We start from the raw sequence: 14398 nt of genomic DNA, 5'->3' as shown, positions 1-14398 counted from the left end.
CATGTAATTCACATATACTGATTGAGCATGTACAGTATAATGTACTATGTGTTATTGGTATGCAAGATGTGTTTGCATACGTGAGTGTGCAATGTTTTACATTGCAGATGTGTTTTATTTATGAGTGCTTGTGTGTGTGTGTGTGTGTGTGTGTGTGTGTGTGTGTGTGTGTGTGTGTGGGCGCTCGAGTGTTTGCTTGCAGTACATGAAAAGTTTCCACCATTAGCTTCAGCTGTGACATCTCCAGAAAGAGCAATGTAAAACATCCGGATACTAGGGCTGTCCCGAATACTATTTTTTGGGCTTCGAAGCTTTGGTGAGAAATATTTGAAGGTATTCGAAGCGTCATGGTGCAACGAGGTGCTGCAGGCTGACATGTTTTTCTGTCTGTTTGTCTCCATCTCCCCCGTTTCAGTGCCCGAGACAGCGCCGCTGCCACACTACTGTACATACACGCATCTCTACACATAGCAAACAGCAATATCAGTCTGAGAATAACTAATAATAATGTTGAATATGAATAATGAATATAAATATATAAAAACAAAACAAGACAAAAAACGAAGCATTCGAATAGTGAATGGCAATAGTCGAAGCTTCAAAGTATTCCGGTCAGCCCTACAGCATACACACCGACTATAAGACTCGGGAGAGTTTTATTTCATTTTCATTGGTGTTTCCATTCACAGCTTTAAAAATGATTTATTAGATAAGACGGGTCAATCTATTTCTTTGTTTAAAATGAGACTATGTCACTTAAAAAAGAGGAAATAACACATTCTTCCTCTCACAAATGGAAATGGGGATTTGCTGCTACAGTCTCACTTGGTATGGTATGACCATTGGCGTATGATGGTTAATGTTAGCAAACTTTACATACAGTAGATGCTGTGCAACTGATGCTACTGTGTACATTTGCTGACATTATGGCTTTTGAATACTCCTGTTACACCACATTGCATGTCTCAGATGAGCATGATGACTCAAGTGAATCTCAGAAACTGAAGACCAATTCGATATGCAATTGTGGCCACAGTGGAGCAGCCGCTGTTTGGCAAACATTACAAAGTGTTGCTGTAAGACTAATTTTATTTATTTATTTTTGTATTTTAATAATATAAACATTTTGACCAGGTTGACATTGGTTTGCCTACTGATTTTAAGGTTTGCTTGAATATTGCACATTATATATTGTCAGTGGTGTAGTGGAGGTTATACGCAGGTGTACCCATCTCTTTTTCTGGCAGTTAAACAGTATACCCATCTATCAGCCAAAAAGCCATTGGAATATATAGGACAGTATAGCCACTTCCTCCTCAGTCACCTACTACCCATCTACCTAGTAGTACACCCACCTCATCAACGACCACTACACCACTCTATATTGTCTTGCTTCTATTCTAAATAAACTACATACATTTACATCATGATGTATGGATAACAAGGGTAAAAAGACAGTACGTACAGTATAGCAGGATGAGTGTTAACTAACTGAGCCCAGATAGATCAGTCTTAACAATTGTCATTGCCAATTAAAACTGTCATGTTTTGTGGTAAATGTGCACAGCAGGTTTTGTCAGTCAGGTTTGACTCGCATTTTGAAAATAGACAGTGATGTGATTAAAGTGTGACAGCTTCTTTGATTGGGTGAAGTCAGAGTCGTTGACAACATTTTGAAGAGCTTAACGGATGACATGAAGTTATACTGTTCTGTTATTTTACAGTGGAAAGTAAGGTCAGATTTCTCTGTCTGTCTCCGTTTCTCTCTCTGTCCGTGCAGCAGCCATGACATGATAGTCCGTGATCCAGGTCATGCCCCTGTGTGCTGCAATGCATCATACCGGACACTGATACCTTATCGGCAGCCTTGCCTGCTCTCGTCTTACTCCCCTTTTTCCTGCTCACTGATCTACAAGTCCCACACAACCTGTCCCTTACTGCAGCCATGTGTTGCAGTTTAGACTGTTGAGGATATCTAGCTTTACCCTTTATTTCCCCTCTCTGTCTCAGCTGCCACTTTCTCTGACCCTGTCAACTGTTAGTTGAACAATCGAGCATTCGGGAAAACTTGACCATTGCTGTTCACTGTATTTGTGTGCTGTATTTTCTCTCATTAATATTAATTCATTTCTTTCTCCCCCTCTCTTTTTTGTGTTATCCCTCTAGCTGATCTACTGACAGCTCCTCCTGACTTGACAAATGCAGCTGCCATGTACCGCGGTCCAGTGTATGCCCTCCATGATGTTTCAGATAAAATCCCGATGACCAACTCCCCTCTCCTGGACCCCCTACCCAACTTGAAGATCAAAGTCTACAACTCTTCTGGTCTGGTCACACCGCAGGACGACCTCGGAGGAGACTTCACATCCAAACTGTCTCCTAAGGTAATGCGATGCATGTATCCACAATCTAACGTCAGTGTCTTGCATCCACTTCTATGATTTTGACAGTAAGATATTCTGGATGAGCGCAGTAGGATTTTGAAATATTTCCTCCTGAAGTGAGGTTACACTGCAGAAGCATAGTGAGAAGTACTGAAACACGGCAGCTATGTATCCCCACTCACATAAACACAAAACCAAACACCATTAGTATACATGCAGCTCAGTGCCCCAGTTTCCTCCCTCAGCTCTGTCAACTACATGGCATGCATACCAGAGTCACTTGTCACAAATACAGACGAAACCGCTCGGTTTCATCACTGCACCTGTCTCGAGGCAGTACAAGAGCTGAACTCACTATCTTTGAGCTCTACATGTCGCTGGCACTTTCTTTTGATGATTTTTCTCTGTTATTATTTTTTAATTGTTGACTTTTGGACCTCCTGACTGACCTTCCCTTGCTAATTTGGGGATATTTCTTTGCTATAGTCTGGTGTTTAACACATTTAAGCCACTTCTTTTCAGCTTTGTGTGATGTAGCGGAGTAAACTACTGAATGTTAAGTCCTTATTTTACATCTCACAGTGGACATGTTGAAAGGGAAATGCAAAGCAGGTCATATTTTACTACTTATCCTAGGGTGGTTTCGTAGGTCTATAGTAAATCCACCCTCTTCTCTCCGCCTGCCAGCTCAGCCCTATGGCAGTGCTTCCAGGCAGATGCAGATCGTCCCTGTAGTGTTTTACTTAATGGTTACCAAGAAAACACGAGGAAAAATTGAACCGTCTTGATGAGTGCAGTGAAATTCTTGTGGAAAAGAGAGCATTAACAGATTGCTCTGTCAATGCTCGCCCTATTCAGCCAGGCAAAAATAAAACTACAATGACCTATACAAGCAGATTGGCCTTGCACAGTGAAACTTCTCTGGACCTCCGTGAACCTTTGGTTTCATTAGAATACATCTTCCTTCTTTCATCGTCTTTCAGCCTCCACAGAGCATGGGTACAGCTTACTTTTATGCATAACGCTGTAGTATACGTAGTTTATAACTATGACCAATGCCTGCCCACATTATAGGTCAAACTCAGCACAGTAATGTAACAAAACTTTGCCATGACATTGACTAAATTCTTACCAACCCCATTGGTAAAAAGTTATATTACAGTTTCAAGGATTTTCTACACGCAGTCTATTTCTTCTCATGCCGTAGAGGTGAAATAGCATTAATATAAATATATATATATAAAAAGTTAGATTTTTAATGTGAATGCTGCTCTGCTGCCCAGCCAAACCAGACCTTGATTCATCCGTCCTATGTTTTATTTATCATTTAATACCTTCAGACTTCCAGTTCATCCAGTCCCTACCAAACAGCTTCATACCCAGTACTGTCTGGTACAGCATGTGTTATGTTATGCATTGTCATTCATATTATTCTTATCATTCTGACTCTTGTCTTTTGATGCCTAGGTAACTCAGTCTCTGTTGGAGCACAGCGACACCATGAACCTTCGCAACCAGAGCTTGGCCCGAACACGAGACCCTTCTTGTACCGCTCATGGATCCTTCAACAACCAGGGAGGACACCTCATCGTACCCAACTCTGGTAAATGTTCTACACACACTTAACAGCTAATCATAAATCTGGTTAATGTCCAGTGATGGTTCAGTGACCAGCTGTGATTTCTTACTGTGTGCTCAGACAGGACGCAAATTTTAGAGGTTGTGATACAAAGTCAATGGAAAGATGTAAGAGGGCACAAATTTGATTTTTTGATTTTTACATGAACAAATAATAATGCATTACTAGGGCTTTCAATTGATTAGAATATTTAATCGCGATTAATCACATGATTTTCGATAGTTAATATTGATTAATCGCAAATTAATCACACTTAAATGTACCTTAAAGTGAGGTTTGCCAAGTATTTAATGCTCTTATCACCATGGGAGTGGGCAAATATGCTGCTTTTTGCAAATATATGTATATATTTATTATACGAAATCAATTAACAACACAAAACAATGACTAATATAGTCCAGAAACCCTCACAGGTACTGCATTTAGCATAAAAAATATGCTCAAATCATTACATGGCAAACTCGAGCCCAACAGGCAACAACAGCTGTCAGTGTGTCAGTGTGCTGACTTGACTATGACTTGCCCCAAATTGCATGTGATTATCATAAAATGTCTGTAAAGGGGAGACACGTGGGTACCAATACAACCCATTTCATTCACATTTGTTTTCCTTGCCAAAATTTTGCATATGGTTGGAGCGTTATTTAGCCTCCTTCGCGACAAGCTAGAATGACATGAATGCTACCAATGTATTCCTTAGGTTTTCTACTTTCATATGATGCCAGTGTCTTCAGCTTTAATACTGAGCCCGCTACAACCTCTGAAAGATAGAATTTCAGCCGGGTCCGATGAAAGCCCGTCTGATTCAAGAGGTTATTAAAAATCTCAAGTTCCATTAATGCGATTAGAAATAACATTAACTGCTATAGATCAAGGACAAGATTAAATGTACATTTCTTGTACTAGAAGCTGACCACATAAAGTGTGTTCATAGCAAATACTGCACAGTCAACATAATACAAAAAAACAGCCTTGGGATGTTCTCCAGCTACCTAGTTTTAAAAGGAAAAAACTTTCAGTAGACTTCTGTTAGGATTTAAAAGCAGTGGGCAGACAGAAATAATGAATAATGTAACCTGCTGATAGGAAGCAGCTCTCAGAAGCTATAAAACATTGCAGCACAATTCACTTGATGATATATTCAAGAGAAAGTTTTACACGGGTTGCCTTTAAAAATGATTATTCAATAATTAATCATAATGATAGAGTGATAATGGGTCGCACATTCAATAATTCAGTTGTGCATGGTGAAATTAATAAATCCCGTGATGAAACTCATTATTTTTGCCTCCATCCATCCTGCCTCCCCTGTCCTCCCTCCTGCAGGTGTGAGTTTGTTGGTTCCAGCGGGCGCTGTTCCTCAGGGTAGGGTGTACGAGATGTATGTGACTGTGCACAGGAAGGACAGCTTGAGGTAAGTTTCTTTTCCCTCACTTTTCCTCTCTGTGGCTTTTATGTTTCTCTTTGTTGTTCCCTGTTGTCGCCATTTTTCTCTTCATCTCAGCATCTCCCTCTATGTTCTTTTTGTTCTTTGTTTTTCTTTGTCTCCATCTCTCTCCTGGGCGCCGGCTTCTCAGACCTGTTTGTATGGTTGCGTGGGGAGGCTTTCACAGTGTGACATGGGCTTAGGATACACACCAGTGGATGAATCATTATTATTTATAGTGTATAGTGCATTAATGCAGACATTCTGTTGGTGATTCATTCAGCAGCGGTCAGTTAGTACCACACATCGCCTATATTAGTGCCGGAATTAAAGTTGAGAAGATTATAAGGGATTTTTTTTTTACACATTATTACCTACTTAACATCATAATCTGCACAGTAATCCAACAATGTTTTGTAAATGTTAGAATCAGTGCTATTACCCAGATGTAGAGCTCATAACCCCCCATTGTTTTAAAATGTGTGAAACTAATGTTGACTGCAGTGCGACAACAGATTTTTTTTCTCACTTCATGCCCTGTTATAGATCCAAAAAACAAACACCAAGCTTTTGACAGCATATGCAAAGAGATTGCCGTTTCCACAGTAACTAACAGATTAGTGGTTATTTTTGGGATTACTGTAATCCTGTTACATGTGCTATAATCCTTTACTCCCAGACCCTGTGCATGAGTGAGGTAAAGCTCTCTGCGGTACATGAGAGACAAGGGGGAAAATGTCTGTATTCCAGCTGTTGTGTAAAAATGTCATAGATGCAAATTTGGGGAAGTTATCAGCACTCTATTTGAAAGTGACCTGGCCCCGTAAAATGCCTACAGTATGGCTAAACAAAAATAAAAAACTTGCACAAACACAGTTAAACCATTTATATTGACAGCAAGTGGTAAATTTGAAATTCGTCCGTAGAGCCAAACACTTTCTCACATAGTGGTATTCAGCCGATGCAGATGGTTTTGTTTTTATTTGGTTTTCATATATCCGTGTCTGAGATTTCTCCATCCACCCCGATGCAATGGAAGTGAATGAATTGTGTTTGTACCTTTTTAAAGGAACAGTGTGTAACATTTTGGGGAATCTATTAGCAGAAATGGGATACAATATTCATAACATGCATGCATAGTGTATAATCACCTGAAACTAAGAACTGTTGTGTTTTCGTTAGCTTAGAGTGACACTGGTTCTAGCGAGAGCCTTCCCGTTTTTACGTTACCTGAAGGCCACCGTAGTTCTCCGACACGCTTGTGAAACTGTGGCAACGTGAGCCGTAGTGCAAAACCGTGGTACCGCCAGCCGCCGTCTGACTTCCGTTGGGCCTAAAGTAATGTTAATATGGAAAGGACGGCCTCTGAGTGAGGCAAACGGCATTACCACAGTTTTGCACTCGGCAGCTCATGTTACCAGTTTTGGAAAGGGAGGAGTGAGCGGAGGGGTTCTCAGTTGGTTGCAATCTGCAACCACACCACTAGATGTCGCCAAATTCTACACACTGTACCATTAACAAAACAAATCTTAAAAAATCAAAAGCAATATCTCTTTTAAGAGTTAGTATCCCGTTTACATTGGATAATAGTTCCAATAATACCTGTTTGCTGCTAGGTTTGTGCCTCATCCAGTTTCTGAAGGACACATTGCTTTTCATTCTTTTCAATATAGTTATGTAATGCTGTGAGCACTACAAACTAAATACAGTTCACTTTTATAGTATTAAGGGTGGTGACAAAACTCAGCTAGTAGTATCTGCTTGGCTTAATACCACAAGAGTTAAGTGAGGAAATGTGTTCTTAAATAATTCGGGTGAATCGGCTCTTTATAGCCTCTACAAGACCTGAGCTTTAGGACACTTGTTACAGTGTGGGTCATGTATTCTATCCCATGCATCCGTTCTAACCTCTCCCTGATCAATAACAGTCAATAGGAATTAGGCCCCCTGCAGTTTGCTACAGTATTTCTAAGAGTCAAGCCTCTCTTCTCTGTCCTCTGTCTTCCTCACAGTCAATAGCTGGCTAGCAGAAATCACATAGCTACATTGACTTGCCTCAGCAACACTTGGCAGAAGCCATAATCATGGGGTTTAGCTCATTAAGATCGAACCCCTCACACACAAGACAACATCTATTTTATCTATTTGATAAAAGATACATAACCTTACAAATCCATATCACTGTGATTCATTACGGGGTGACCCGTGCATTTGGGTGCTGTTACAGTTTGAGTCGTACCGTTTTTATCCGTTAGCTTCTCCTACCCATGTGAACCCATCATGAGTCAATAATGAGCTCCAACTGCTGAATCGATAACACTGCTAAGGATTAGTTCCCCCCTGACACAAGGTGGGCTGAAAAAAAAATCACTGTTAACATTAAGATCCATCTCTTCTGTCCATATCTATTTTTATATTTAATTATTGATTAAGAAGATGGGTTTACTTTTCAATAATGAAAAATGACTACTAGATAATAAATACTGATGGAATTCACTTTGCATAATCTCACTGTTGGAGCCAATACGGTTTCTTTTTGAAAGACTAGTTTACATTTTGTGTGTATTATCATGCCACACCACAAGGGGGCAGTTAACATGTTGATGATGGGTCACGCCACACAATCAAGTAATAAGTAGACTCAGGTTGGTTGTCTAAAGTAGATGAAATGGCTCTTGCGGCAAAAAAACGTACACGATTAAGCGACACAAAAGCTAGAATCTAAATATTGCACAAGTACTACACAACTAAAGAAACTACAGTCTGCAATCTACAACCACAACAAGACGGAGGAAGCAAGTAACCGAGGATAAACTAAAGGTGTTTGTGCGTCAACAACACATGTAGCGTTCCATTAACCACCGTGGCTATCGGTATTGGGCCAATTGGTCACGGTAGAAGAGCCTGCACTATTCTGTTATAGACATTCATTAGCTTGAGCTTCCAATGCTTGAATTTAGTGTAAAAGCAGGAGAGCCTGTGGCCAGTACTCATTTATTTTCTGCCTGTGAGCTGTGAACTACTGACTCCAGCTGAGGCCCAACCGAAGCCCTGCTGACTACACTAATCATCCTCTGATTGAATTGTTGTGCTCTGATCTGTTATTCCCTAATATTCTCATCTACTCTGTGATAGTCTATCTTACTCTAAGATAACCGTCCACCTGTCGTCTTTAGTATGCCAGCTGAGTTTATCCATATATGAACATTATGAGAAATAAAGCAGACCAGAAGTGAAATCAATACAGCTTTCTGCAGTTGATGCTCACACTAACTGGTAGCCAACAGTGCAGCCCTTCCTGTCGCTCTTTTCTAAAGAACCATCTCACCCGGGTGTTATCTGTCTTTTCCAGACCCCCTGTAGAGGATGTCCAGACGGTGCTGAGCCCGGTGGTGAGTTGTGGACCTCCAGGAGCCCTGCTGACCAGACCAGTGATCCTCACCATCCACCACTGTGCTGACAACGTCCAGGAAGACTGGTTCATACAGCTGAAGAACCAACTGGCCATGGGAGAGTGGGAGGTGAGTGTTTGACAGCGAGCTATAATGTGCAACTTTTTGAATTCCACAGTTTTGACCTAAAGAGACTTTGTTTGCCTACAAATAGTGATATAATAGATGCATCTAGATGCACAAACATGTACACATACAGTAGCTAAATAATGCAATGTATATAATGTATTTACGCAAAATAAACATGCACCTGCACAGCCAAATCATTAATACACAGTCATGTGCACAGTATGACTCACATAGCATGTACACACATGCATTATCATCTTCTCCCAGAAGAATAGCCTGCATTACACACACACACACACAGTGAGAGGAAAAGAAAGGAAAGGAGAGAAAATTCCGTAAACACAAAGTGCCTACAGGCTAGTAGACAAGCAGGGGGTTGAAGACTCCTATCAGAAGCAATTTGTTATGCTCCTGCCATCCTCCTCTTCTCTCATCTTTCTTCTTATGTTTCTATCCCTCTTTTTTCTCTCTTCCCTTCTCTCTCTCCCTCCTCCCGTGTCTCTCAGCATGAAGTCTCTACCTCAGCAATCTGTTTCTGTGTGTATGTGTGTGCGTACGTGTGTGTGTGCGTGCGTGTATTTGTCTGTCTGGTTGTGTGTGTGTGCGTACGTGTGTGTGTATCCCTGTGTGTGGGTGTGGGTGATAAGGCTGTCTTGCAGCATCACTGTGTCTACAAGGCCCCCGTATGCTGTCTTCTGTTGCTTATCACAGCTCAACACAATGTCTCTGCACAATTAGCCATGCATAAGATTCTGTGTGAGTGTGTGAGTGTGTGTGTGTGTGTTTGTGTTTGTGTGTGTATGTGAGAGAGACGGAGAGAGGGAAGGGGTTGGGTGCAGAGTGGGTGAAGACGAGAAAAATGAAAAGTGGAATTTCATCAGGAAGTCGATTTGTTTTTTTCTTATTGCAGCAGAACATCCATTTCCCATCAGAAAGTTTTCCCCAAAACAGGGATAGGAAGGTAATTGAATTCCCCTCACATCAGGGGGGGGGCGAGCAGCCACGGTTGTGATTACCAGTAATAACAGATTCATACCATATTGCTTTCCTACCTCTTTGTATTGATTCGGCTTGCTGGAGCACAACTCAATATTTGTATCACACATGTGCGTGTAGAACAGATCCGTGCTGCATCCACAGACGTGCACACACAGCTACTCACACACGCAAACATGGATATGTGCACAACTAATTGAAGATTCGGTACTTATACGAGAAGAGCCTGTGCATCCTCACTCGACCCAAAGAGCCATATGGATTTACCATAAGTCCCGCTGTGGCAGGGAGCTGTAGAAATGATATGAGCAACAGCCAGCAGATAATCACAGTGGGATTGGACACACTTCACAGACAGCAGCTCCAAACAAGTGTTATCATTCTCCTAATGGACACCTTGATATACTTTCAGAAGTCATATGTACAACCAGACATGCATTTACATTTCAATTCCGTGTCTCAACACAAACAAAGGAATGCACAATGTGGTGAAAATCCAGTAACTGGTCTTCTAAGATGAATTACCGGACTAACAAGAGGAGTCGCGCGCTGTTTATTGCCTTATTAAAAAGATCCACAAGCCAAAATGATTCAAACTCGACATTTGCAGATGGGCTTTCTTCTGCTCAACAATGATTTCTATAGTGAGCACATCTCTACACACATCAGAAATGGCATTGCATTGAAAAATTCCTGTTTATAACAGAGGAATGCTTCGGTTAGAAAACACAGTCTGTTTATTCAGGGGTTGTTTGGATTAGTGGAAATGGCACCAAATGCAGGTCCAGTTGTGTTATGTTAACAGACAGAATGTGGCTTAATCCTGCAAATAAAGCCAGTATTCAAATAATGCCCAGGTCTCACTAAAAGCAGTGTGCATGAGCAAATAAAGGCTGTTCCCAGGGGGGAGTCGGGGACAACAAAATTACCTGGACTGTGGCTCACTTTGTAAATATATTTATCATATATATTTTTGACCAAATACCTTGATTTCGCGACGATATTGTAGGGTCGACCATTGGTACTTTTCACAAAATATTTTCACAATGAGATTTTTGATAAATAATCAGCAGTAATGTGGATATAATGACTAAGTGGGTAATGGTAAATAGTAGAACAGCTAGAACAGTCTTGTAAATTCAGAAAATTACATCACTTTACTGTAATGCAGCCTATAAAACCAGGAAAAGGCAACACTTACTGCCTGGTGGGCCATATTACAATATTAAGATCTAAGACGATATATAGTCTCATATCATGATATCAATATAATATCGATATATTGCCCAACCCTATTTCCATAGTTTCTCTGTCAGCAAAAGAACACAGATATGTCATACTCATCACTATGCTGATGATAGTATGTTGTTTAAACAGAAATGCTGTTGTAACAAATGCAGGGAATTTTGCCCCTGGTTTAATGTGAAACAGATTGAGGAAATGTTGAGTTTGCTTTGACAGCAGCAAATCATCGCTACAAAAGGAAGTATATCATAAGACAGACAGGCTATTCACTAATATGTTATTTGAAATACTTGGAAATAAACACTTTGAAAGGTAGTCTGTCTTGAATAAAACCCTAGATCTCTCCTCAGTTGAGACGAATGAAGGCTCACATGGTAAATTTACAATATGCCAGTCTCAGCCACCCATCATAGACCCAGCATGACACTGAAAGTCTAAACGTGTGTGACTTTGTGTGTGTGTGATTCCTACAGGATGTGGTTGTGGTGGGAGAGGAGAACTTCACCACCCCCTGCTATGTGCAAATGGACTTGGAGGCATGTCACATTCTAACAGAGACACTGGGGACGTACTGCCTGGTGGGCCAGTCGATCTGCAAGGCAGCCGCCAAGAGGCTCAAATTGGCTGTTTTTGGACCCGTCTCCTGCACAACTTTGGACTATCACATCAGGGTCTATTGTCTGGACGACACACAGGATGCACTCAAGGTAAATCAAACCGAATAATTATTTTGTTCAATTGCTTTTTAATAGATTTACTCCATTTAATTAACCTATAGGAGCACACATATATACATACAATACGCATATAATATACATTATTAGGGATGCTAATTTAGATTTTTTTTTTTTAACCAATAACCGACCCTTGTTAACTGATTATTAGCCGTTAACCGCAATTAAGTCCCTCCCACAACGCAGGGGAAAACAATTATTGCTCTCCATTTACTTTGTATTGTGTGAAGGTGCCTCCTTGTCACTTTCATCTGTCAGCAAACAACAGACAGATGGGATGGGATGCACTACCAACAGGGTAAAGAACCCAGAACTTAAGTTATTATAAGCTGCCGAACCGAAAAACTTAGGATACAGGCAGTAAAACGTGAGGAGTCAGCAGGAACTATGGGATCTTGACACTTTGTGTTGCCTAACGTTACGTGTCCAGCAAGCATTTTGTCCAAATGTCAGTTTTAGGCTAACTACAGTATACCTATCTGTGACTGTAACGTTAACTATCTGTAAGTTAAGTAAAGCATTTTGACAGTAAGCAACTTGTGGAATGTGGTTACATCAGAAGGCTATACAGTATTATGCTTCCAAGTGCCTTAGCTAACTTCAGTAACTTGATAACACATAGCTAACATTATCTCGCTAACGATTAACATGTCCCATCCCATCACCATTTTGGTTATCAACTGCACCCCTGGTAAACATAGAGTGCTAAAATAATCCCTTGACATAGGCTACTGAAATTTAAAGTTTTTAGCTAGCCACTGTACAGGCATAGCGACAGGCATTTTGTTAGCGTTTCAGTCCTTGATTGCGTATAGTGACGCAGATTGTTTCCCCTCCGTTGGCCGTGGGTTTCAGAGTACGACGTGTTGCGCTCTGTCTCTATGCACAATTGCCAAGTTTTTCCAATGTCTTGAGTAAAAGTGCATGTAAGAAAGCTGTGTGATATTTTAGTCTGAGTGCTTTAGTCCTGTGGGGGATTTTGTTCTCTCTTGGACCATCCATGCTTAAACAGTTGCCCTGGTAATTTGCATTTGAAATACAATATATTATAGCTTGAATAGAAATGATTGTCTAGAGTCATAAATGGAAGTTTTCTCACCTCTAGTTTTCTGGAGGTGAGCTGAGAAGCGGTAAACAAAACAGGGTCAAGCAATGTCAGAATAACGACGCTTTAGAATTCAAACAGATTCAAAGCACTGGAGGGACCATCTGATACGGGAGATTAACATTGGTAATTTATGCACGCAATGATAAGTCAAGTGTCAGTGTGGCACACAGCCATGCACACGCTCACGCAATTATAAACACACACTCGGTTTTACCATTACCACCAAACGAGCAATTGTAGCTTGAAAATACAGTTCAGAGGTGGACTTTTTAATGATGGAGACTATGTGTAGTATAATTGATCGGTTTTGCGTTTCAAAGGGGAAGTCTCTGCTGTATATCTACTGTAGAGCTGCTGCGTAGGAAGATGATGGGAAGGAGGAATTGATTATTTTGAAAAGATTGTAGGAGGCATCAGAAGTCATACTGATAACTTATTCTTCCATCAGTAACTGAGCGCTTATGTGCATGTTTCCTTAATTCATTTTAGTGTACGTGAGCAGTTCATGAGCCTGTAAATAAGTTGATGATATCAAGATGCGTGTGTTTACCATTATGCATCTGTAAGGCACGGATACTTTCTTAGTGCTCGCTTGGTGTGAGCTTACTTGATATACAGAAGTCAATTTGAAAAGGATGAGCAAAAATCCCCACAGGACTGAGTGTGCAATGTATTATTAAAACAGCTGCAGCACAGCAAAGTAAAATATGCTGCTTCTTTTGTTCCACAACATGGACAAAGACATCAAATGGCCAGAATCAGGTTTACATTAAAGCTGGGCATACACTGTACGATTTTAGCCCGTTTCTGGCCCGAATTTTGAGTCACACGACTCATTTTAGAGTCGGGCCGAATTTCAGCTTTGTCGGGCGTCGTTTGCCGTGCAGTGTACATGGGCGGCCGAGGACCGATTAACTCTTCCCGACCGGCCGTTGGACAGGTGAATTTCTGACATGTCAGAAATTTTGGTCAGCCGACCACATGCTCTCGCACAGTTGAGACAGAGCCACGAGCCGATTCCCCAACGTCAGTGCCTTTTTTGACTTTTTTTTTTACAGTAATCAGAGCGTAGCTATCAAGATAACAATGTAGACAACAATAGATATACTGTAGCTATTAAAACATAGATAGCTTACCTCCAATTCTCTCTGCAAAATGGACAAGCCATACTGTCCACGTCTTCCTAGCCATTTTGCAGGTTCATATAATGTTATGCCACTGCCTCTTTTTTTTTAGAGGTTTCAGTAGACAGGAAGTCACAGATGATCAAGGCAGCACGTTTTTGTCTTGTTAGCATTATTGTGACCTGTACAGACCTCTGCTAGCAAACAAACTTTACCTGCCT

The 14398-nt window shown here is 40.9% G+C and overlaps 1 protein-coding gene across 2 annotated transcripts in view; it reads left to right on the top strand.

Moving 5' to 3' along the window:
• Positions 1-14398, top strand: part of LOC119492547 (netrin receptor UNC5C-like) — a 232737-nt gene that overhangs the window by 206115 nt on the left and 12224 nt on the right. For both annotated transcript variants that reach the window (XM_037777050.1, XM_037777051.1), the window contains 5 exons: positions 2167-2384; positions 3852-3987; positions 5350-5437; positions 8802-8970; positions 11685-11918. In XM_037777050.1, the coding sequence (XP_037632978.1) occupies positions 2167-2384; positions 3852-3987; positions 5350-5437; positions 8802-8970; positions 11685-11918 (845 nt within the window). The remainder of the gene's footprint in view (positions 1-2166; positions 2385-3851; positions 3988-5349; positions 5438-8801; positions 8971-11684; positions 11919-14398) is intronic.

The sequence above is a fragment of the Sebastes umbrosus genome, chromosome 8 (assembly GCF_015220745.1).
Source record: "Sebastes umbrosus isolate fSebUmb1 chromosome 8, fSebUmb1.pri, whole genome shotgun sequence".
Taxonomy (NCBI): domain Eukaryota; kingdom Metazoa; phylum Chordata; class Actinopteri; order Perciformes; family Sebastidae; genus Sebastes; species Sebastes umbrosus.
The sequence above is the reverse complement of the archived record's forward strand: the minus strand, read 5'-3'. Positions and strand labels throughout refer to the sequence as shown.